At 44.1% G+C, this 24,707-nt stretch overlaps 1 protein-coding gene across 7 annotated transcripts in view; it reads right to left on the bottom strand.

Moving 5' to 3' along the window:
- Positions 1–4,987: 4,987 nt before the first annotated feature.
- Positions 4,988–24,707, bottom strand: part of LOC139560235 (receptor-type tyrosine-protein phosphatase S-like) — a 108,810-nt gene continuing 89,090 nt past the window's right edge. For all 7 annotated transcript variants that reach the window (XM_071376821.1, XM_071376817.1, XM_071376818.1 and 4 more), the window contains 12 exons: positions 23,911–24,008; positions 23,521–23,656; positions 22,610–22,785; positions 20,887–21,006; positions 17,491–17,645; positions 16,977–17,262; positions 16,598–16,776; positions 16,246–16,372; positions 16,029–16,154; positions 14,970–15,124; positions 9,390–9,525; positions 4,988–7,780 (listed from right to left, as the gene is read on the bottom strand). In XM_071376821.1, coding sequence (XP_071232922.1) covers positions 7,712–7,780; positions 9,390–9,525; positions 14,970–15,124; positions 16,029–16,154; positions 16,246–16,372; positions 16,598–16,776; positions 16,977–17,262; positions 17,491–17,645; positions 20,887–21,006; positions 22,610–22,785; positions 23,521–23,656; positions 23,911–24,008 — 1,763 coding nt within the window. In that variant the 3' untranslated portion in view covers positions 4,988–7,711. The remainder of the gene's footprint in view (positions 7,781–9,389; positions 9,526–14,969; positions 15,125–16,028; positions 16,155–16,245; positions 16,373–16,597; positions 16,777–16,976; positions 17,263–17,490; positions 17,646–20,886; positions 21,007–22,609; positions 22,786–23,520; positions 23,657–23,910; positions 24,009–24,707) is intronic.

The following is a 24,707-nucleotide window of genomic DNA, read 5'->3' as shown; positions in this document are numbered from 1 at the left end:
TCCTACTGTAGATGAACAACCCAGAACTGTGTGAGTGTGTTTGCCTCAAAAAGCATCTTACTTCAATAAGTTTATTCCAGTTAAGAATAACAATGGTATTTTAACAGCAACAGTTCAAACCTAGACTAGTTTTCCACAATCATTTCTACAGTAAGATGTACAGTGGGCCCGATCATTTTTCATCTTCATCTGTACTGTTACTAGGGTTGCACTATCAGTAGCTAGTTTGCGTTGGCGAATGTTAATCTATTAGCTGTGTACAAGGCCAGGGGATTGTTTGAAAGAGAAACGCACATCTACTACTATGAGAGTTAGTTAGTACTCCCTTATTTCTTCTGATCATCACCTGTTATAAAAACGACAACAATGCCTCGCTAGCTGACGTACTCTTCAACTGTCGAAACACTGTTTCCTGAAGCATTATGCAGCGGTTCTGAAAGAACTCCCTGGGTTTACCATCGTTTGTTCGTTATGAGAGACTCATTACTAAGCACATCCCGGCACAAAACACATTGTGGGAGCTCCTCGTTATAAGTTTGTATGAAAGAGAGAGAAACTCATCGCTGTATATACGTTTCATGACAATTGAGCTCAGTCAGAACTTGTTGCTAGCATGAGTTCATTTCATGACAGCGGTGAGTGATGGCTAGTGAGAATGACAAGTCAGTGGCAGACAGCGCATCATCTGCTGCTGAACGACAGAGCTGCATCGTGTGTGCCGCAGAGTGATCTTCAAGAAAACTGCAGAAAAAAGATCTGGGAAACCGCGAAGCACACGGGCGTCTCCCTCCCACTCGCGCAGCTGCCAAACTGAGCACAGACCGCAGATGCACTTGGCCAAGTCAATTCCAGTAATTCATGAAATAATTATACATTTACTCTGAGACGTTGCGACCCACTTTGCAACAATGTATGGATATAGCCTATATCTTCTTATATATTCCTATATATTATAGGCTATATATTTCAATTCAATGCAGACGTTCTACATCACTCACTAATTCCTTTACAGGACATTTATGTTCCGCTAATATAGACTGGGAAAAAACATCGGGGCTCAATTCAATCCGTATCGCGGAAGACCAGCGTTACAGCTTGATTGACATTTTTAGGCCTAGGCTTCGTCCTAGATTCAATCAGATCCAGCATTAACCGTCGATAGCACTGCGTAGCAGAGGTGGAACTGCATTGGAGCTGTCAAATTGGTGAGTAGCTCTTGCAATCATTGTCACAAAATCACACCTTCCCCAGTCAAGTTAGAAGTTCAGCGGGAGAAAGTGTAGTCTCTTTAAGCAATAAGGCCTGAGGGGGTGTGGTATATGGCCAATATACCATAGCTAAGGGCTGTTCTTACATACAACGCCATGCGGAGTGCTAGGACACAGCCCTTAGCCGTGTCATACCCATGGTATATGGTCTGACATATCACGGCTCAAACCACAATGGGTATGACAAAACATGTAGTTTTACTCTTCTAATTCCGTTGGTAACCAGTTTATAATCGCAATAAGGCTCTTCGGGGGTTTGTGGTACAGTATATGGCTAATATACCACGGCTAATGGCTGTAATGGCGTTGCGTTGTGCATAAGAACAGCCCTAAGCCTTGGTATATTGGCCATATACCACACTTCCTTAGGCCTTATTGTTTAATTATAAACTGGTTACCAACGTAATTAGAAGAGTAAAAATAAATGTTTTATCACCCATTGTATACGGTCTGATACACCATGGCTTTCAGCCAATCAGCAGTTTGGCTCAAACCACCCAGTTTATAAATCAAAATAATGAGGATTTTTCTATCAGCATAATCAAAGTGTAGATTACATATCACTTTCCAGTGTTTGAATTTGTAAACACTGCTGCTTTGGATTTCTCGAAATGGAACTCGGTGCAGCCAAGGGCAATGTCCGCTTTAGGTAGGCTATAAGCTACTACAGGCTACTACAGTTGCACCTCTGGCACTGTCAAAACAACTGCTGTGCTGGTGTCGGCTAGCACAGATCTGATAGACTCTATCCCAAGAGGGCAATGTTCCTGCGTTAGCTGAGACTGCATTCATGGTAAACACTGCATATGTCAGCTCAATTGGAAATTACATGGTTGTTTTGATATGGACTGTATGAAATGCATTAACAATCCCTTTACCCAGTGCTTGACTTGGGCAGAAGCTCAGCTGAGTACCAACACCTCAAATGTTCTACTGCTTGAGCTCCCGTTTCTCTTATAGAATATTAGCGCAAAAGTATTTCGCTTCTGCACCTAAATATAAACAGTACGTACCGGCACCCAAAATTAGTACCGGAACCTATTTCACTCCTACTCAAGGACTGCCTTTACCCCAAGGCACATAGGACTCTATTTAATATGTACTGTATCATTGAAGCGTTACGGAGACCTACTAGGTGCCTTGGGGTGAAGGGATTGTTAATGCATTTCATACAGTCCATATCAAAACAACCCTGTTAGCCAGCCTGATGAATAAGCTACAGCGTGAGATATTCATACGTTTATAAGCTTGTAATTAACATATCATCTATACCTCTCCATTCTGTATTAACAAAGAATTCTACCACCCTCTGACAAACCAACCCGATACTTCTACAGACATTCGGTCAACCTGAGAGCATCTCCTACTAACAGAGACAGACAGATTGGGTAGCTGTAGAAGTTTATATGGCCCAGTTTACTGCGCTGTAGCTGTATTGTTTTGGCGTCAGAGCGCCGAGGTGTAGTGTTACGCCCTCCCTCAGCGGCCTCGTCTGGGGTTGTGAGATACTGTGTTGGGACAGAGGTTTAGGGTTACTGGGCCGGTCACAGCAGAGATCTCCACAAGGAAATGTGACACCTCTGACTGATAGAGTTACATCCAATAGAACATTAGTTTAATGACAACGGGCTTCACTGTAAATGCTTGACCCCAATTGGTTTGCACCATGGAAGCAATTTCGCTCACATTTCGCTCACATTTAAACAGATCTTCCCCTGTATATAATATCGTGCACGTTTGAGGGGAAAGATAGTCAAGCAGAGGTTAGGGAGGGATAAGGCGTACATTCGGAGCTGAGCAAAAAGTGCCATAGACTGTATCATCTAGGTGCATCAGAATGAGAGGTGATAGGATCTGCAGCATCTTACTGTGTCAAATCAAATCAAATTTTATTAGTCACATACACATGGTTAGCAGATGTTAATGCGAGTGTAGCGAAATGCTTGTGCTTCTAGTTCCGACAATGCAGTAATAACCAACAAGTAATCTAACCTAACAATTCCACAACTACTACCTTATACACACACACAAGTGTAAAGGGATAAAGAATATGTACATAAAGATATATGAATGAGTGGTGGTACAGAACGGCATGGCAAGATGCAGTAGATGGTATAGAGTACGGTATATACATATGAGATGAGTACTGTAGGGTATGTAAACATAAAGTGGCATAGTTTAAAGTGGCTAGTGGTACATGTATTACATAAAGATGGCAAGATGCAGTAGATGATATAGAGTACAGTATATACATATGAGATGGGTAATGTAGGGTATGTAAACATATTAAGTGGCATTGTTTAAAGTGGCTAGTGGTACATTTTTACATAATTTCCATCAATTCCCATTTTTAAAGTGGCTGGAGTTGAGTCAGTATGTTGGCAGCGGCCGCTAAATGTTAGTGGTGGCTGTTTAACAGTCTGATGGCCTTGAGATAGAAGCTGTTTTTCAGTCTCTCGGTCCCTGCTTTGATGCACCTGTACTGACCTCGCCTTCTGGATGATAGCGGGGTGAACAGGCAGTGGCTTGGGTGGTTGTTGTCCTTGATGATCTTTATGGCCTTCCTGTGACATCGGGTGGTGTAGGTGTCCTGGAGGGCAGGTAGTTTGCCCCCGGTGGTGCGTTCTGCAGACCTCACTACCCTCTGGAGAGCCTTACGGTTGTGGGCGGAGCAGTTGCCGTACCAGGCGGTGATACAGCCCGACAGGATGCTCTCGATTGTGCATCTGTAGAAGTTTGTGAGTGCTTTTGGTGACAAGCCGAATTTCTTCAGCCTCCTGAGGTTGAAGAGGCGCTGCTGCGCCTTCTTCACAACGCTGTCTGTGTGGGTGGACCAATTCAGAAAATGTCCATTTTCTGTGTGTGTGTGTGTGTGTGTGTGTGTGTGTGTGTGTGTGTGTGTGTGTGTGTGTGTGTGTGTGTGTGTGTGTGTGTGTGTGTGTGTGTGTGTGTGTGTGTGTGTGTGTGTGTGTGTGTGTGTACGCCCTGCTATTACGGAAGTTTCCTGTAACTCAAACCCTACTATGGTCAGGCCCCACCATTCTTTGTGTCCTATCACTGTATCACACTACACGATAGGGGAGAAGCTTGTGACAATCTCTGTAGTGCATAATGGTATTGCAACTGTGTTTTAGAATTCAGATGACAAATAGACATTTTCCATCCATTACAACATTCTAAAGAAAACCATTTGGTTGGTCCAAATACTAAATACAAGGAAATGTTTCACAACCTGAATGTTGAGGGATCGCAGCTAGGAACACTTTCTGGTATAATGATAGATTAGATGGACTTTGACTGGTTAAATGGGAGCCATGTTGGGGCGGCAGGTAGCCTAGTGGTTAGAGTGTTGGGTCAGTAACCGAAAGGTTGCTGGATTGAATCCCCGAGCTGACAAGGTAAAAATCTGTCGTTCTGCCCCTGAACAAGGCAGTTAACCCACTGTTCCTAGGCCGTCATTGTAAATAAGAATTTTTTCTTTAACTGACTTGCCTAGTAAAATAAATGGACATTTTCTTTCTAGATAGGTAGTTGGATACCACCTAGTGGATAAAGATACACTTCACACCTTTCTTCTTGAAATGTACCTCATCACGAAGGCTTCCTCCCTTGCTTCTGCTGTGTTACATTCCTATACTTTTACAGTACATCATTTGCAGCCAGTTGTCAGACAATCACAAACAATGACTGAGGAACCAAATGACTCATTATGCTGTATCTCCAATCATCCTGCTTTTAATACAAAGTCAACATACAATACTATCTACAACCAGGGTTTAAAGAAAATAACAGTTACCAGGTAACAGGATATATGTGATGCCATAGAAACTGGTCCTTACTTGATGTCACATGTTTAGTCTGTGGGTCTTTCATTTCAGGTATATTTATATTTGAATAATTAACATTTTAAGTCACACCAGATAAACTTTTGGACCACACTTAAATTGCATATCCGGATAACTTAATTGTTAAATACTTTCCCCACCATTTGTCCCAAAATGTTATCATATACTCCTTCGATCTATAGTAGCACACTATAATTGAACAGTGTAGCATAGACTTTAAACAACTACTGTACTTTCCTCGACCCGTTTAATCTCTCTATCTATGCCGCCGTATTGGCGATCGGATCGTACCACTTTAACTATGATAATGGGAGCGGGGGGAGTCACTGAACTGAAACTAGGTCTGGCTCTAAGTATCTATCTATGAGGACATCAGTATCAAATAGCACTCTACACAGAGTGCTGTACACATTGTACTAAAGCAAATAAAAAAGACAATTAAAAAAACACTGACGATATCTTACAGTAAAATTGGCTTGCCAAGTAAACAACATCTCATTGGTTATATTCGGTTATTTTCCCAAATAAAACTATAAATAAACAAATCAACCAATAGTAAAAAATCAAGTCTTAATAACAGTAACAAAATAGAATGATAATAAATATTTAAAAAATCATATCAAATAAATATTTGACAAAGTCAACAATAACAATAAGGCTCTTTTTTTTAAATAATAAATAATTATGCGTGTTGTACTGCATGTACGCCTTATGCTCAGGCCTATGTACTGGACTATAAAGAACTCTATACGTCAGACGGTATGTACAGTTCAAGTTCATGTACGATCAACCCTACTGTGCTCTACAATCACGACGTATCTGGGGAAGCAGATTATAGTACATCAAATGAATAAGAGAAGAGGACAACATCTCAAGGGCTGGTGGGTGCACGTCGGAGTGGACTTGAGGGAAAGCATCGGGTTGTGTCGTTCGTTGTTTTTGTCTGCACAGTAAGACTACGAGCAGAGAGAAACCGGAGAGAAGCTGTAAAGAGCCGATGTGAGCCGAGGGAGGGACTGAGAGGAAGAGAGTGGGTTGAGTTTGAGTTCAAACCTCTTTCTTCTACTCTCAACCCGTTGGGATTTACATTGTTTAACAAGCAAAGCTCATTTCATCCAAAGCGACTCGCGGTTAACACACATATTCAGTACCGTATACGTAGCCCCACGCAGGGATTTAACCCACAACCTTAATGCTGTCAGAACCAGGCTCCAACCCACTGAGCCATCAGGACCATTCCAATGTATGGAGACAGAATTCAAATAGGTGTAAGCTACATCATGGCACTCAATGCTTAGCTCAGGTAGATGGGATACAGCCTAAGCAGCAGATAACCAACATGGTGAAACATAAGGCAAAGACACTGAACCACAATGAATAGGATCCTTACAATTATTTCTGCAGAAGCTGGAAATTGACCCCCCCCCCAAAAAAATACCATTATTTGAAATTCTGTTCATTCATCGAAATGGTCCTCCAAGAAAAATATAGACAACATTCATTTCATACATGGAATCTCCTGAAATGACTGGCTGGGATTGAAATGGAATTGCCTGAACTGTGTTTAACCTTTACTGTCATTAGGTTATGGAATATGATGTCAGCAATAGCAAGTAAGAATGAATGACTAAACTTTAACTTGTAATAATATTGATCCCCACTTGGAGTAGGGTGAAGTTGCCCCCAGACACTGATCAAGGTCAGTTTAGCTTTTTCACCCAAATGGTTTAGGTTACAATTTAAGGATGGTAAACTGGTTCTAGATCTGTGAGTTTACCGTTCATGTATTGTAAGCTGGATGTACAGATAGTAGGGCACCATTCCTCCTCATCAGAGGTCAAAGTACATTTTCCATCTGCCTAGGAACAGCGTGGTTTCTCTTGGCACTGTGGGTAGGAGAGCCTGGCGTCCAATCACAGACATGCAGCTCAAACCGTCCCTCTAGTCCTACTTTGATGTCTAGGACTAGGTTTAGTCTTCTGTCTAAAACTGTGCTCAGGTTAAGCCAGGACTAGCTGTGGCAGCAACAGACACCAGAATGCAAAACGACAGACACATGAAAACGTTCACCTTTGCACTTTCACCCCTCATACACTTAACCCATAGATAGAAAGGTAATAACATAAAAACCCATTTAGGGTGCAGCAAATATCCAGGCTTTTTGTGTCCTTGTATTTTTTACACATACATATCATAACTCCTGTTTCTGAAGCAGGTTTGTTTTTCACTGGTTTCGTTTTTGAAATAGCTGACCACAACACACACAGGTATTATAAGTCCTCCACATTTTGAACACTGAGGTAAGAAGAATAAGCAGGATTACACATGTAATAGTCTGTCTCCGACTCCCAACACACCCTTTCCAGGTCTTTCCTGAGAGCGCAGGTTTTCTTTGACATTCATCTAGTTGTTGTTGTTGTTGTTTGTTGCTGATGTTCTTGTATAATTACTCCTTGTTAGTAGTGTCGTCCCTCAGGTGGGATTTAAGGTTCATTGTTTTGTCGTTTTCCAGCCTGCTTCTCTCGTCGGTTGTTCCTTGTTTCTCTGTGGACCTCTATCTGAGCAGAAGGAAGGAGGGATGACAGCTCCTCTCCTCTCTTAGGTTGCATAGTGGTCAAAACTCCCCAGGTACTCCAGGGCAGCCTGGTAGGAGAACTGGTACTCATCCTGAACAAGACGAAAGAATATAGACAGATTTTTGTCTAGTGCAGTATATTGATAACTGACATGGACATGTGTAGCTAGTGAGGTGGTCTGCTATCTCTACGAATGAATGGAAAAAAAAACATCTAGCAATATCTGTCCATTTCTCAACAAACCATTTTATAATTGGAGAGGTCAGCAATGTGTCTGTGAAGCCTACCTCCGTCTGCACAGTGGCAGGGCGTTGTGTCTGTGAAGCCTACCTCCGTCTGCACAGTGGCAGGGCGTTGTGTCTGTGAAGCCTACCTCCGTCTGCACAGTGGCAGGGCGTTGTGTCTGTGAAGCCTACCTCCGTCTGCACCATGGCAGGGCGTTGTGTCTGTGAACCCTACCTCCGTCTGCACCATGGCAGGGCGTTGTGTCTGTGAAGCCTACCTCCTTCTGCACCATGGCAGGGCGTTGTGTCTGTGAAGCCTACCTCCTTCTGCACCATAGCAGGGCGCTGTGTCTGTGAAGCCTACCTCCTTCTGCACCATGGCAGGGCGCTGTGTCTGTGAAGCCTACCCCCTTCTGCACCATGGCAGGGCGTTGTGTCTGTGAAGCCTACCTCCTGCACCATGGCAGGGCGTTGTGTCTGTGAACCCTACCTCCGTCTGCACCATGGCAGGGCGTTGTGTCTGTGAAGCCTACCTCCTTCTGCACCATGGCAGGGCGTTGTGTCTGTGAAGCCTACCTCCTTCTGCACCATAGCAGGGCGCTGTGTCTGTGAAGCCTACCTCCTTCTGCACCATGGCAGGGCGCTGTGTCTGTGAAGCCTACCCCCTTCTGCACCATGGCAGGGCGTTGTGTCTGTGAAGCCTACCTCCTGCACCATGGCAGGGCGTTGTGTCTGTGAACCCTACCTCCGTCTGCACCATGGCAGGGCGTTGTGTCTGTGAAGCCTACCTCCTTCTGCACCATGGCAGGGCGTTGTGTCTGTGAAGCCTACCTCCTTCTGCACCATAGCAGGGCGCTGTGTCTGTGAAGCCTACCTCCTTCTGCACCATGGCAGGGCGCTGTGTCTGTGAAGCCTACCCCCTTCTGCACCATGGCAGGGCGTTGTGTCTGTGAAGCCTACCTCCGTCTGCACCATGGCAGGGCGTTGTCTCTGTGAAGTCTACCTCCTTCTGCACCATGGCAGGGCGTTGTGTCTGTGAAGCCTACCTCCGTCTGCACCATGGCAGGGCGTTGTCTTTGTGAAGCCTACCTCCTTCTGCACCATGGCAGGGCGCTGTGTCTGTGAAGCCTACCTCCGTCTGCACCATGGCAGGGCGCTGTGTCTGTGAAGCCTACCTCCTTCTGCACCATGGCAGGGCGTTGTGTCTGTGAAGCCTACCTCCTTCTGCACCATGGCAGGGCGTTGTGTCTGTGAAGCCTACCTCCTTCTGCACCATGGCAGGGCGTTGTGTCTGTGAAGCCTACCTCCTTCTGCACCATGGCAGGGCGTTGTGTCTGTGAAGCCTACCTCCGTCTGCACCATGGCAGGGCGCTGTGTCTGTGAAGCCTACCTCCGTCTGCACCATGGCAGGGCGCTGTGTCTGTGAAGCCTACCTCCGTCTGCACCATGGCAGGGTGCTGTGTCTGTGAAGCCTACCTCCGTCTGCACCATGGCAGGGCGTTGTGTCCTCAGCATCTTGACTGTTTGGAAGATGTCCACAGCTCCCTCGTAACGCATCCTCTCCAGAACAATGCTCAGAGTGATGAAGACTCCAGTTCGCCCTACACCCGCACTGCGCACACACACACACACACACACACACACACACACACACACACACACACACACACACACACACACACACACACACACACACACACACACACACACACACACACACACACACACACACACACACGGGTCAAACGAATACCAGCTCTGACCTTACCAATATGACGGCCAGACTAATATTTTGTATTTTATTTCACCTTTATTTAACCAGGTAGGCCAGTTGAGAACAAGTTCTCATTTACAACTGCGACCTGGCCAAGATAAAGCAAAGCAGTGCGACAAAAACAACAACACAGAGTTACACATAAACAAACGTACAGTCAATTACACAGTAGAAAAAGCTATGTACAGTGTGTGCAAATGTAGAGGATTAGGGAGGTAAGGCAATAAATAGGCCACAGACATAACGGATGGCACTGTGATAGACTACATCCAGTTTGCTGAGTAGAGTGTTAGAGGCTATTTTGTAAATGACATCGCCGAATTCAAGGTTGGATAGGATAGTCCGTTTTACGAGGGTATGTTTGGCAGCATGAGTGAAGGATGCTTTGTTGTGAAATAGGAAGCCAATTCTAGATTCAATTTTGGATTGGAAATGCTTAATGTGAGTCTGGAAGGAGAGTTTACAGTCTAACCAGACACCTAGGTATTTGTAGTTATTCTAAGTCAGAACCGTCCAGAGTAGTGATGCTAGTCGGGTGTGCGGGTGCAGGCAGCAATCAGTTGAAGAGCATGCATTTAGTTTTACTAGTATTTAGCAGTTGGAGGCCACGGAAGGAGTGTTGTATGGCATTGAAGCTCTTTTGGAGGTTTGTTAACACAGTGTCCAAAGAAGGGCGAGATGTATACAGAATGGTGTTGTCTGCGGAGATGTGGATCAGATAATCACCAGCAGCAAGAGCGACATCATTGATATATACAGAGAAAAGAGTCGGCCCGAGAACTGAACCCTGTGGCATCCCCATAGAGACTGCCAAAGGTCCAGACAACAGGCCCTCCGATTTGACACACTGAACTCTATCTGAGAAGTAGTTTGTGAACCAGGCGAGGCAGTCATTTGAGAAACCAAGGCTATTGACTCTGCCGATTAGAATGCAGTGATTGATAGAGTCGAAAGCCTTGGCCAGGTCGATGAAGACGGCTGCACAGTACTGTCTTTTATCGATGGCGGTTATGATATCGTTTAGGACCTTGAGCGTGGATGAGGTGCACCCATGACCAGCTCGGAAACCAGATTGCATAGTGGAGAAGGTTCGGAGGGATTCGAAATGGTCGGTGATCTGTTTGTTAACTTGGCTTTCGAAGATTTTAGAAAGGCAGGGCAGGATGGATATACAGTTGAAGTCGGAAGTTTACATACACTTAGGTTGGAGTCATTAAAACTTGTTTTTCAACCACTCCACAAATGTCTTGTTAACAAACTATAGTATTGGCAAGTCGGTTAGGACATCTACTTTGTGCATGACACAAGTCATTTTTCCAACAATTGTTTGCAGACAGATTATTTCACTTCTAAATCACTGTATCACAATTCCAGTGGGTCAGAAGTTTACATACACTAAGTTGACTGTACCTTTAAATAGCTTGGAAAATTCCAGAAAATTATGTCATGGCTTTAGAAGCTTCTGTTAGGATAATTGACATCATCTGAGTCAATTGGAGGTGTACCTGTGGATGCATTTCAAGGCCTACCTTCAAATTCTGTGCCTCTCTGCTTGACATCATGGGAAAATCAAAAGAAATCAGCCAAGACCTCAGAAAAACAATTGTAGACCTCCACAAGTCTGGTTCATCCTTGGGAGCAATTTCCAAATGCCTGAAGGTACCACCTTCATCTGTACAAACAATGGTACGCAAGTATAAACACCATGGGACCACACAACCGTCATACCGCTCAGGAAGGAGACACGTTCTGTCTCCTAGAGATGAACGTACTTTGGTGCGAAAAGGGCAAATCAATCCCAGAACAACAGCAAAGGAGCTTGTGAAGATGCTGGAGGAAACAGGTACAAAAGTATCTATATCCACAGTAAAACGAGTCCTATATCGACATAACCTGAAAGGCCGCCCCGCAAGGAAGAAGCCACTGCTCCAAAACCGCCATAAAAAAATGGGGACAAAGATCATACTTTTTGGAGAAATGTCCTCTGAATGATGAAACAAAAATAGAACTGTTTGGCCATAATAACCATCGTTATGTTTGGAGGAAAAAGGGGGACGCTTGCAAGCCGAAGAACACCATCCCAACCGTGAAGCACAGGGGTGGCAGCATCATGTTGTGGAGGTGCTTTGCTGCAGGAGGGACTGGTGCACTTCACAAAATAGATGGCATCATGAGGATGGAAAATGATCTGTATATATTGAAGCAACATCTCAAGACATCAGTCAGGAAGTTCAAGCGTGGTTGCAAATGGGTCTTCCAAATGGACAGTGACCACAAGCATTCTTCCAAAGTTGTGTCAAAATGGCTTAAGGACAACAAAGTCAAGGTATTGGAGTGGCCATCACAAAGCCCACAAAGCCCTCAACCCTCTAGAAAAAATGTGGGCAGAACTGAAAAAGTGTGTGCGAGCAAGGAGGCCTACAAACCTGACTCCGTTACACCAGTTCTGTTAGGAGGAATGGGCCAAAATTCACCCATCTTACTGTGGGAAGCTTGTGGACGGCAACCCAAAACATTTGACCCAAGTTAAACAATTTCAAGGCAATGCTACCAAATACTAATTGAGTGTATATAAACCTCTGACCCACATGGAATGTGATGAAATAAATAAAAGCTGAAATAAATCATTCTCTCTACTATTATTCTAACATTTCACATTCTTAAAATAAAGTTATGATCCTAACTGACCTAAAACAGGGAATTTGTACTTGGATTAAATGTCAGGAATGATGAAAAACTGAGTTCAAATGTATTTGGCTAAGGTGTATGTAAACTTCCGACTTCAACTATAGGTCTATAACAGTTTGGGTTTAGAGTGTCTCCCCCTTTTTTATCATTATTATTTTTTTTTTTACACCTTTATTTAACTAGGCAAGTCAGTTAAGAACACATTCTTATTTTCAATGACGGCCTAGGAACGTTCTACCTCGACAGATTTTTAACCTTGTCAGCTCGGGGGATCCAATCTTGCAACCTTACAGTTAACTAGTCCAATGCTCTAACACCTGATTACATTGCACTCCACGAGGAGCCTGCCTGTTAGCGAATGCAGTAAGCTAAGGTAAGTTGCTAGCTAGCATTAAACTTATCTTATAAAAAACAATTAATCAATTACTGTCATTGCTCCAATGTGTACTTAACCATAAACATCAATGCCTTTCTTAAAATCAATACATAAGTATTTATTTTTAAACCTGCATATTTAGCTAAAAGAAATCCAGGTTAGCAGGCAATATTAACCAGGTGAAATTGTGTCATTTCTCTTGCGTTCATTGCACGCAGAGTCAGGGTATATGCAACAGTTTGGGCCGCCTGGCTCTTTGCAAACTAATTTGCCAGAATTTTACGTAATTATGACATAACATTTAAGGTTGTGCAATGTAACAGGAATATTTAGACTCATGGATGACACCCATTAGATAAAATATGGAACGGAATAAACGTTTTGTTTTCGAGGTGATAGTTTCCGGATTAGTCAAAGGTGTATGGTTTAGAGAGAAATAGTCGACGCGTTATAATTCCTGTAATAACTTGCGGCTGAACTTGAAAGGGGTTCCTTCGTTATTTTACCGTTCATGTCTTCCATAGAGAATGTCTTGATCTACTTCAAATAAGGTCTGTGTTTCGTGCAGGCTTAAACCGCCTCGACGTTTTGATACCCGTGTAAATCTCACTAGGATAAGGTAACGTTTGTCAACATATTTTCATAAATCCACTCGACAATTTTTTTAATCTTCGCTTATATTTAGCCAATATTGATCAGAGTTACCTTGTCCTATGGATATCTACACAGTTATAAAATTGGCACGGTGGTGTAAGCCTACACGAAACACAGACCTTATTTTAAGTGAATCTAAAAATATCCTATGGAATAAATGAAGGAACCGCTTTTCAGATTTTGCTTGGTGTCATGGGAATTATGACTCGCACTTTGGTCGTCAATTCTTACCATGCCCATTATTAAAATAGGATTTCCTGCATATAGAAATTAAAGTTTTTGTTTTCAACATTCACCACAGGTAACTTAAACTCTATTTTTATTCAAACAGTTGAGAGTATTTGTCTCATAAGCAGACTCTTCAGTATCATTGTCACTTCAGAGCTGTGTGTGTGTGTGTGTGTATTTATGTATTATATTAAGTTAAAATAAAAGTGTTCATTGTTCATTCAGTATTGTTGCAATTGTCATTATTACAAAAATGTGTGTGTGTGTGTATGATATATATATATAATTAAAATAAATAAATAAATCGTCCGATTAATCGGTATCGGCTTTTTTTGTCCTCCAATAATCGGTATCGGCGTTGAAAAATCATAATCGGTCGACCTCTAGACAAAAGGGCTATCTAAGACATGTTGGGCAGGGCTGGGAGCTCTACAGTGAAATAAGACAATAATAACTAACCAAAATAGAAGAAAACAAGGCATATTGACATTAGAGAGAGGCATGTGTAGCCGGGTGATCATAGGGTCCAATGAGCAGCAACAGGTGAGTCAGGGAGCTGTTCAGTAGTCGCTAGTACGCTAGGCGAGCTGGAGACACGGCAATTCAGACAGCTAGTGGGACAGGGCTAGCAGATGGGCCTTCGGCGATGTCACAACGGAAGCCACCTCGGACGATTATGTCGGAAGACCAGTCGCGATGGATCAGCGGGGCTCTGTGTCGGCAATAAAGGGTCCTGGCCAATTGACAAAAGAGTAATTGTAGCCCAATAATTAGCTGGTAGACCTCTTCGGTTAACCGGAAGATGGGCCTAGCTCGAGGCTAGCTCAAGACTAACTGGTGCTTGCTTTGGGACAGAGGCGTTAGCCAGCAGTAGCCACTCAAATGCAGCTAGCTAGCTGCGATGATCCGGTGTAATGGACAAGGGCTTGTGGCAGGAATCTGGTGATGAGGTAGAGAAAAAGCTGTCCGATATGCTCTGGGTTGATATCGCACTGGGCAGACTGGCAGGTATTGACCGAGCTGAAGCTGGCTGGTTTCCGAGTTAACGGTGAAGACCGCTAGCAGTGGCTAACTGACTACTAGCTAGTTAGCTGGCTAACTTCTGATGGGTGTTCTGATTCTAAAGTATAAAAATAGCAGATCCGTACAACATTGGTGAGATTAAAATATATACGAAATATAATGGATTTTTTTTTTTTTTTAACGACTATGTACAAGATGGTACAAGAGAAATACACGTCCGACTGCTACGCCATCTTGGAAAACCTTTATACAGCAGTAATGGGGAATAAGAGATATGGGAAATGCATTGTTAATCAAAACCTATAGCTATTACCTGCAGTGGACACTGATTGGGCCGTCCTGACCAAACTGCTCCTTGGTTTTGTGCACCTGGCCAATGAAGTCGATGAAGCCCTCTCCAGATTTCGGAACTCCCTGCTCTGGCCAATCAGTGAACTGGAACTGACGAACTGTCCGCGATTGGCCATCCTAATGGGAGAGTGGAAGGAAGAAGAAGTGACATACAACCTTCCTTCCTCCTTATTGTTACCGGTAAACACTGCTCTCTGTACGTGATTGGAAAAGTGAAAGCAAGATTTCCCTCCTACTGCTTTTACCAATCAAACTATTCTACTATCTATTCAGAAAGAGTTATGTTTTCTAGTAAGGTTGCAGGTCTGGTTATGGTTTTTGACCACCTACCCTCCTCATCTTCTCTCCGTCTGATCTATGTGTGTATAAATCCTGTCTGCCTGGCTCTGGAGCCTGTCTGTCTGTAGCCAATTACATATTTTCTCTGCTCAGACAACCTGACTCCACAGAGATCAATACAACATCTGTTAATGGGCCGTCAGGACAGGCTTATCAACGGCACACACACACACACACACACACACACACACACACACACACACACACACACACAGAGGAAGGCACACACAGAGGAAGGCACACACACACACACACACACACACACACACAGAGGAAGGCACACACAGAGGAAGGCACACACACACACACACACACACACACACACACACACACACACACACACACACACTCACTCACTCACACGTTCAGGGCGTTAGGAGAGGACAGGGTTGACTAGAGTAATCTACGGTGGGTCGATTGAACATGCTAGCTGCCAGGGCCCTCACAAACTCCCCTGATAGATGGACGATAAGGGGGAGAGGTGACTGATTGCAATATAAAATACCCTACAAAAGGGATAAGTAATTCGCAGTTACATTTACAACACACACACAAGCATGAATAGTCACGCGTCATTAACCTTGACTTGTCTGAAGAGAATAGAGAGTACTGTGGAAATGTTGCACACACAAAAACACTCACACACTCAGACTCACACACACACACACACACACATACTCACCCTTGCGTCAGTGACTTTGAACTCTCTGAGGATGTACTGGGGCATGTTGTATTCAGCCATGGGATCCACTACAAAGTACTGGTACCTGGCTGAACGCTCCGCGGGCCAGTACTGATGGCACTTCTCCTGCAGAGACACACAGAGGAACAGAGATGGCACGTGTGTGTATGTGTGTGAGTAGGTGGGTGCTTGCGTGCATGTGTGTGCGTAACCTTACCCGTCCCATCTCTCTCAGTTTAGTGAGCATGACAACGATGGTAGAGTTGTGTTCCCACAGCATTCTCCAGAAGTCTTCTGTGGTCTCAGCCAGTGGACCCTGGGTGGCGATGTAACCTCTCTGCTGCCTATAACCACACGGACACAATCCTTAATTAATAGACCATAAAGATAAAACTAGCAAGTATAACATAGCTTATCAGACCTGGTCCAAGTCAAGATGGTGGACAGTTTGTGGCACAGATTCGAACTTCCTCTGGTTTTATATCTATGCAAAAGCAATTTAGTAATGGAACATTGTCTTGAATTTGGATGTCTATTCTACTATTTATATTTATATGGTTGAGACGTACCTGTATCCATCGATGTAGCTGGCGTTGATGTAGTCTGAGCCCTCCAGGCCTCTGATTGGCTGCAGACAGACACGGGTGGTCTCGTAGGGCATGATGTTGACCAGGCGGTTCTTGAACTTGTTACACGGCAGGTTGGCACTGACGAACCGAGACGTGTGGGCTTTTGTGTTGGCCAGACGCTGAAGGAGAGAGAGGAAAATAGAGAGGGAGAGATACAGAGAGGATTGCTTTTTGAAGCATTGTACTACACCAAAACAAATTTCTGATTGTGAACCTATTTCTGACTGGCATATCTCTGTATTTGAACTATATTTCTACATGTCTCTATTCCATCCACTATATTTCTATGCTACAGTATCCACTGTGTTTATATGTTCACCTTGAACTCCAGCTCCATGCCGGTGACGTGCTCTCCATTCTCCACCTGGCCCAGCTTCTGCATGTAGGAGAACAGGCTCCTGGCCGCCACCTCCGTGTTCCCACAAGCCACTGCTTCCAGCAGCGCCTCGTGGATGAAGCCGTACTGGTCCTCCGTCTGCACCATGTAGTTCCGCTGTGACCTCATCAGGGTCACGTGACCGTAGACGTCGGCCGTGCGCTCGTGTCTGATTCTCTCCAGCATGGCGTCGATCACGATGAAACAGCCGGTGCGGCCCACCCCCGCACTGAGAGAGAGAAATAGGGGGGGGGGGGGTCTGAGCTATCAGTGGTCATTCGTCAGGACAGCCTGTCATGTATGGGTGGATCCAGGGGGTGGGTGTGTGTGTGTGTGTGTGTGTGTGTGTGTGTGTGTCACATGTTTGTGGTATATTTGTGTGTGTGTGTGTGCGTGCGTGTCACATGTTTGTGGTATATTTGTGTGTGGGTATGTGTGTGCTTGTGTGTCCTCCTACCTGCAGTGTGCGATGACAGGACCTGCGTCAGGGGGGTTGCAGGCTTTAACCCTGCGTAGGAAGGCAAGGAACGGGGTGGGGTACTCTGGTACTCCGTGGTCCGGCCAGGCAGTGAACTGGAACTGACGCACCTCCCTCCGTTCACTACTACCACTCTGAGAGAAGGGAGAGGAGAGCATTATTAGTGCCATCGCCATTACTACTGTACGAGACACAGCACAAGGGAGAGAGGGGTACTTTCAGAAACCAAACAAAAGAATCTGTGTTCTCCCCATGTACTTGATAATTATTATGCTTCCAAACATTACATAACATATGAATTGACATACAGTGTATTTGGAAAGTATTCTGACTCCTTCCCCTTTTCTACATTTTGTGACGTTACAGCCTTACTCTAAATGGATTAAATACATGTTTTCACTCATCAATCTACATACAATACCCCATAATGACAAAGAGAAAACACGTTTTTATATTTCTTTGCACATTAAATACAAATAAAAAACATACATACAGTTGAAGTCGGAAGTTTACATACACCTTAGCCAAATACATTTGAACTCAGTTTTTCACAATTCCTGACTAATTTAATCCTAGTAAAAATTCCCTGTCTTAGGTCAGTTAGGATCACCACTTTATTTTAAGAATGTGAAATGTCAGAATAATAGTAGAGAATGATTTATTTCAGCTTTCATCACATTCCCAGTGTGTCAGAAGTTTACATACACTCAATTAGTATTTGGTAGCATTGCCTTTGAATTGTTTAACTTGGGTCAAATGTTTTGGGTAGCCTTCCACAAGCTTCCCACAATAGGTTGGGTGAATTTTGGCCCATTCCTCCTGACAGAGCTGGTGTAACTGAGTCAGGTTTGTAGGCCTCCTTACTCGCACATGCTTTTTCAGTTCTGCCCACAAATGTTCTATAGGATTGAGGTCAGGGCTTTGTGGTGGCCACTCCAATACCTTGACTTTGTTGTCCTTAAGCCATTTTGCCACAATTTTGGAAGTATGCTTGGGGTCATTGTCCATTTGGAAGACCCATTTGCAACCAAGCTTTAACTTCCTGACTGATGTCTTGAGATGTTGCTTCAATATATCCACATTACTTTCCATAATCATGATGCCATCTATTTTGTGAAGTGCACCAGTCCCTCCTGCAGCAAAGCACCCACACAACATGATGCTGCCACCCCTGTGCTTCACGGTTGGGATGGTGTTCTTCGGCTTTCAAGCGTCTCCCTTTTTCCTCCAAACATAACGATGGTCATTATGGCCAAACAGTTCTATTTTTGTTTCATCAGACCAGAGGACATTTCTCCAAAAAGTATGATCTTTGTGCAGTTGAAAAACGAGTTTTAATGACTCCAACCTAAAAGTATCTAAACTTCTGACTTCAAATGTAAGTATTCAGACCCTTTGCTATGAGACTCGAAATTGAGCTCAAGTGCATCCTGTTTCCATTGATCATCCTTGAGATGTTTCTACAACTTGATTGGAGTTCACCTGTGGTAAATTAGATTGATTGAACATGATTTGGAAAGGCACACACCTGTCTATATAAGATCCCATAGTTGAAGGAGCCTGAAGAACAGAGTGGCCTCGATATTATTCTTAAATGGAAGAAGTTTGGAACCACCAAGACTCTTCCTAGAGCTGGCCGCCCGGCCAAACTGAGCAATCGGGGGAGAAGGACCTTGGACAGGGAGGTGACCAAGAACCCAATGGTCACTCTGACAGAGTTCCTCTGTGGAGATAAGAGAACCTTCCAGAAGGACAACCATCTCTGCAGCACTTCACCAATCAGGCCTTTAATTTAGAGTGGCCAGACGGATGCCACTCCCCAGTAAAAAGCACATGACAGCCTGCTTGGAGTTTGCCAAAAGGCACCTAAAGGACTCTCAGACCATGAGGAACAAGATTGTCTGGTCTGATGAAACCAAGATGAAACTCTTTGGCTCTCCAGAGCGCTCAGGACCTCAGACTGGGGCGAAGGTTCACCTTCCAACAGGTTCACCTTCCAACAGGACAACGACCCTAAGCACACAGCCAAGACAACACAGGAGTGGCTTCGGGACAAGTCTCTGAATGTCCTTGAGTGGCCCAGCCAGAGCCCGGACTTGAACCCAATCAAACATCTCTGGAGAGAGACCTGAAAATAGCTGTGCACCAACGCTCCCCATCCAACCTGACAGAGTTTGAGAGGATCTGCAGAGAAAAATGGCGGAAACTCCCCATATACAGGTGTGCCAAGCTTGTAGCGTCATACCCAAGAAGACTTGAGGCTGTAATCGCTGCAAAAGGTGCTTCAACAAATTACTGAGTAAAGGGTCTGAATACTTATGTAATGTGATATATCAGTTTTTAGCTTTGTCATTATGGGGTATTTTGAGTAGATTGATGAGGGGATTTTTTATTTATTTTTTATTCATTTTTTTTTTTAAAGGAAAAAGTCAAGGGGTCTGAATACTTTCCCGAATGCACTGTATGTACTCTATATTCATAACTGATATATTAATAATGTACTTCAAAGCACTTAAAAGTCATCTGGCCTAGTTTCTGTGTGTTTTGAGACACTGCCTGGTTGGGGCTCTAGTTCCTAGATTAGTACAGTATTCAGGAAGTAGTGTGATTCTAACAGTGATAATCTCTCTGTAACAGTGCATCATGACAGGTTCAGGCTGAATTGCTGACTGGATAGAACCAATGCTCCATTAACTGCAGTGTAATCACCTTCCCCTTTGCTCTCTGCTGTTTTCTCACAGGGTGACAGTCGAGATTTGAATTCAAATCCCTTCAAATTGTTTCTGGTTCATTAGCTGGCTGAGAGTGTAGAAGTGTCATGGGGCATGACAGTAAATTAATCAAGAGCAAATGGCGCTGGATTTACCAAGATGAACAGAAGAATAGAAAGGGGGGAGTGGGAGAAGATAAAAGAGAACAGGGGAGGTGAGGTGGAGTTTGTGTGTGTGTGTGTGTTACCCACACACCCATGAGGACAAAGGCTATGTTAAGTTTAGGGGTTAGTTTTAAGGTTAGGGTTACAATTAGGGTTAGGGTTAGAATTAGGGTTAGGGGTTAGTGGTTAAGTTTAGGGTTTGGGTTAAGGTTATGGGTATGGTAAGGGTTAGTGTTATGTTTAGGGTTTGGGTTAAGGTTAGGGACATGGTAAGGGTTAGTGTTATGTTTAGGGGTTAGGGAAAATCGGATTTGAATATAAATAAATTGTAGGTCCCACGAAGATAGAAGAACATAACATGGGTGTGTGTGTGTGTGTGTGTGTGTGTGTGTGTGTGTGTGTGTGTGTGTGTGTGTGTGTGTGTGTGTGTGTGTGTGTGTGTGTGTGTGTGTGTATGAGTGCCTGTGCCCGTACGCGCATGCATGTGTGTGTGTACTGACCTTGTGCAGGGAGAAGGTGCGCACGCAGAAGGTGGCCAGTTCCATAGTGTCCAGTAGGGTGACCTGGGTCATCCCATAGGTCTCTGAACCACGGGTCGGCCAGTACTGGTCACACTTTACCTACAGAAGGAAACTTTCATCAGCATCATTGTTATCAAAATCATCCTTGTCAGTAATCTCATCAGCAGCAGCTCATCTTCATCATCGTCTTCAATGTCGACGTTATCATCATCGTCATTGCCATTTTCATTAAAAAAAACATCTTCTGATAATCAAAAGAGACTAATCCATTAGCCTAATTGTCTTGACCTACTTAGATATCTAAATATGGCTCTGATGCTAAAATGACTGTCAGTGCCTTTCAATGGATGGCAGCAGATTACAGCTGATGACAGTACCCTATCATCCTCAGCGGATGACTCATGACTGTGGCCTAAAAAGTGCCCTATAGTGGATGATAGCCTTCCAGTAACCTTCAGTGACTTACAGTATTGGATGACACTGAGTAGATGACAGTGCCCTACCGTGGATGACAGAGCCCTTCTGACCTACAGCAGTGAATGACAGTGCCCTTCAATAGTGGATGACATGAGTGACATGACTGCACATTACAATGAATGACAGAGCCCTAGCGGCTGAGTGTTGCCCTACAGTACACTCTTTGAAAAGAAGGTGCTACCTGGTACCAAAAAGTGTTCTCCTATGGAGACAAACAAAGAACCCTTATTCTCTAAGTGAGTGGATGAGTGTTGCCCTACAGTAGATAATAACGATGAGTGGATGAGTGTTGCCCTACAGTAGATAATAACAATGAGTGGATGAGTGTTGCCCTACAGTAGATAATAACGATGAGTGGATGAGTGTTGCCCTACAGTAGATAATAACGATGAGTGGGTGAGTGTTGCCCTACAGTAGATAATAACGATGAGTGGATGAGTGTTGCCCTACAGTAGATAATAACGATGAGTGGCTGAGTGTTGCCCTACAGCAGATAATAACGATGAGTGGATGAATGTTGCCCTACAGTAGATAATAACGATGAGTGGATGAGTGTTGCCCTACAGTAGATAATAACGATGAGTGGATGAGTGTTGCCCTACAGTAGATAATAACGATGAGCGGATGAGTGTTGCCCTACAGTAGATAATAACGATGAGTGGATGAGTGTTGCCCTACAGTAGATAATAACGATGAGTGGATGAGTGTTGCCCTACAGTAGATAATAACGATGAGTGGGTGAGTGTTGCCCTACAGTAGATAATAACGATGAGCGGATGAGTGTTGCCCTACAGTAGATAATAACGATGAGTGGTTGAGTGTTGCCCTACAGTAGATAATAACGATGAGTGGATGAGTGTTGCTCTACAGTAGATAATAACGATGAGTGGATGAGTGTTGCCCTACAGTAGATAATAACGATGAGTGGTTGAGTGTTGCCCTACAGTAGATAATAACGATGAGTGGATGAGTGTTGCCCTACAGTAGATAATAACGATGAGTGGATGAGTGTTGCCCTACAGTAGATAATAACGGTGAGTGGATGAGTGTTGCCCTACAGTAGATAATAACGATGAGTGGGTGAGTGTTGCCCTACAGTAGATAATAACGATGAGTGGATGAGTGTTGCCCTACAGTAGATAATAACGATGAGTGGATGAGTGTTGCCCTACAGTAGATAATAACGATGAGTGGATGAGTGTTGCCCTGTCCCTCCCCCTCTCACCCGTGACTTCTCCTCCAGGCGAGTCATCATGACCACGGAGGCTGCTCTCTGTTCCCACACCATCCTCCAGAAGTCCCCGAACGTCTCCGCCAGCGGGCCCTGTGTGGCGATGTAGGCATTCTGCTTCCTGTAGCCGTCAATGTAGTTAGCATTGATGTAGTCACTACCCAGGATACCTGAATATGGAGAGGGAGGAAGAGAGGAGAGTTGTTGAGATTTCTATTCACTTCGATTTCTATTACTTTTAGTCAAGGACTATGCTCTTTCTGGGTCTGTCCATGTATCTGGGTCTGTTCGTATCTGGGTCTGTTCGTATTTGGGAACAGATGTCGATTTATCAATCAGATGTCGATGTATCAATCAGATTTTTTTCTATCAAACAATATCAGACATGTTATTCATCATTTACAATGATTTCATGTCTTACGAGTGAGGCCAACATCTCGAAAGCTGTACACTGTACCCAGAGACGTCATGCCCATAGGGGGCACAGGGGCACGTGCCCCCTCAGATGAGTCCCGTATAATTTTTTTTAAATATATATTTAAAAAAAAAAATTTTGGGTTACATTTTGGGTTTTGTTTCTCTTTAATACTACTAGCCACCTAGCAAATTTATGAAGTTGGCTTTAGCTAGCCCAGATAGGTTCCCAATCGTCTAAGCTCATAACTAGCTACCAATCCATTCCTTTCAATCCTTTACCCAGATTTGACCACCAGTTTGGAGTATACAGACAGCTCAAGATATATGCTTAGATATGCAGAGAACATATTATTATATGAAATGAAGCGTAATGAAAAATTCTCCAACTTACAGACGGGGGACCCCCATCCAGACCCCCCCCCCCCCAGCCATCCTCACATACTTTGTGCCACCTCAGATTTTTGGGGTGCATGACACCCTGACTGTACCTGGACTTGAACCCTCTATTGGAGCGAGGACGACGCGAGTGTGATCGTAGGCGATGACGTTAGCATAGCGGTTCTTGGGCTTGTTCACCTCCAGGTTGGAGTGCTCCCAGGTAAACTGCTGACCAGGGTCAATGGACTGGAGAGACCAGGAAACAGAGATGAAGAGTTACAGGATTTCCACATCAGTTGCAATTAAAATCTAATTGAGAGCACCCATTAAGTAGAATTTTTGAAAATGCTATGATGAAGATCAAGGATTATAGGATAGGATCCCATCTTCGTTTGCAAGGGGCAATTGGTACACTTTGAGGAATAACCCTATCCCTAGGCACTGTATAGTATTGTATGTAAGAGTGATGTTCATCCGTTCCTCCATGCTACATCTCTCACCTCGTACTCCTGAGACAGACGCAGGTTGTCGTTGGCCTTGAGCAGCTCTGTGTGTTCAGCCAGCTCTGTGATGGGGATGGGAGGGTGGCTCATCATACCTACAGGACAGGGACAAGGGTTCAAAGTAGGAGGTCAGACGTCAAGGGTCATTATGAGGGCTCTCTGTGTGACTAAGCGGGGTTCGAACCCAGTTTGTCAGTGCGACTCAAGACTGAGTTAAGCTCCATCCTGTATAGGCATTAGCCTTGGAAGCTTACACAAGACTCAGGGGGCAGACTCAGTGATTTGGAGGACCCAAGCAGAGGCCAGTCTAAAGCACCCCCCTTTTATAGTAAATACATGTAATTTAACTGTAAAAATATATGCCCTTTTAATGTGCCATGAACACAACCAGTCATGATGTTTTCATCTGATTATTAAAAACACTCACATCCAAACAGTGCACTGTGCACCCGCCAACTTCCTTGAATTAGCAAGTGGCTGAAACTATCTCACCGGAGAAAGCATCCGAGCGAGCGAAACAGCGCCCCTCTGTCTTACTACATGTAGCACATGTATCTAATGCTGTCTGGCCAAAAAAGAGTATGACATGTCATAATACACGGGCTACACATACATGTCCTCTACCTCGGCGACGATGGCAGTATTTTCAGCAGCACCTGTCTTTTTACTAAAGAAGTTCCATTGCATCCCGCTAGAGGGGTTGGGTTTCTACTAAGCTAACATATGGAATTGTTTTAACATCATCATACCAAGGATCATTTAACTATTTGATTTAGACTTTTAGGACCCCTGTA

The sequence above is a fragment of the Salvelinus alpinus genome, chromosome 30, assembly GCF_045679555.1.
Source record: "Salvelinus alpinus chromosome 30, SLU_Salpinus.1, whole genome shotgun sequence".
In the NCBI taxonomy this organism is placed as follows: domain Eukaryota; kingdom Metazoa; phylum Chordata; class Actinopteri; order Salmoniformes; family Salmonidae; genus Salvelinus; species Salvelinus alpinus.
Note: the sequence above shows the minus strand (reverse complement) of the source record. Positions and strands in the feature narration are given on the sequence as shown.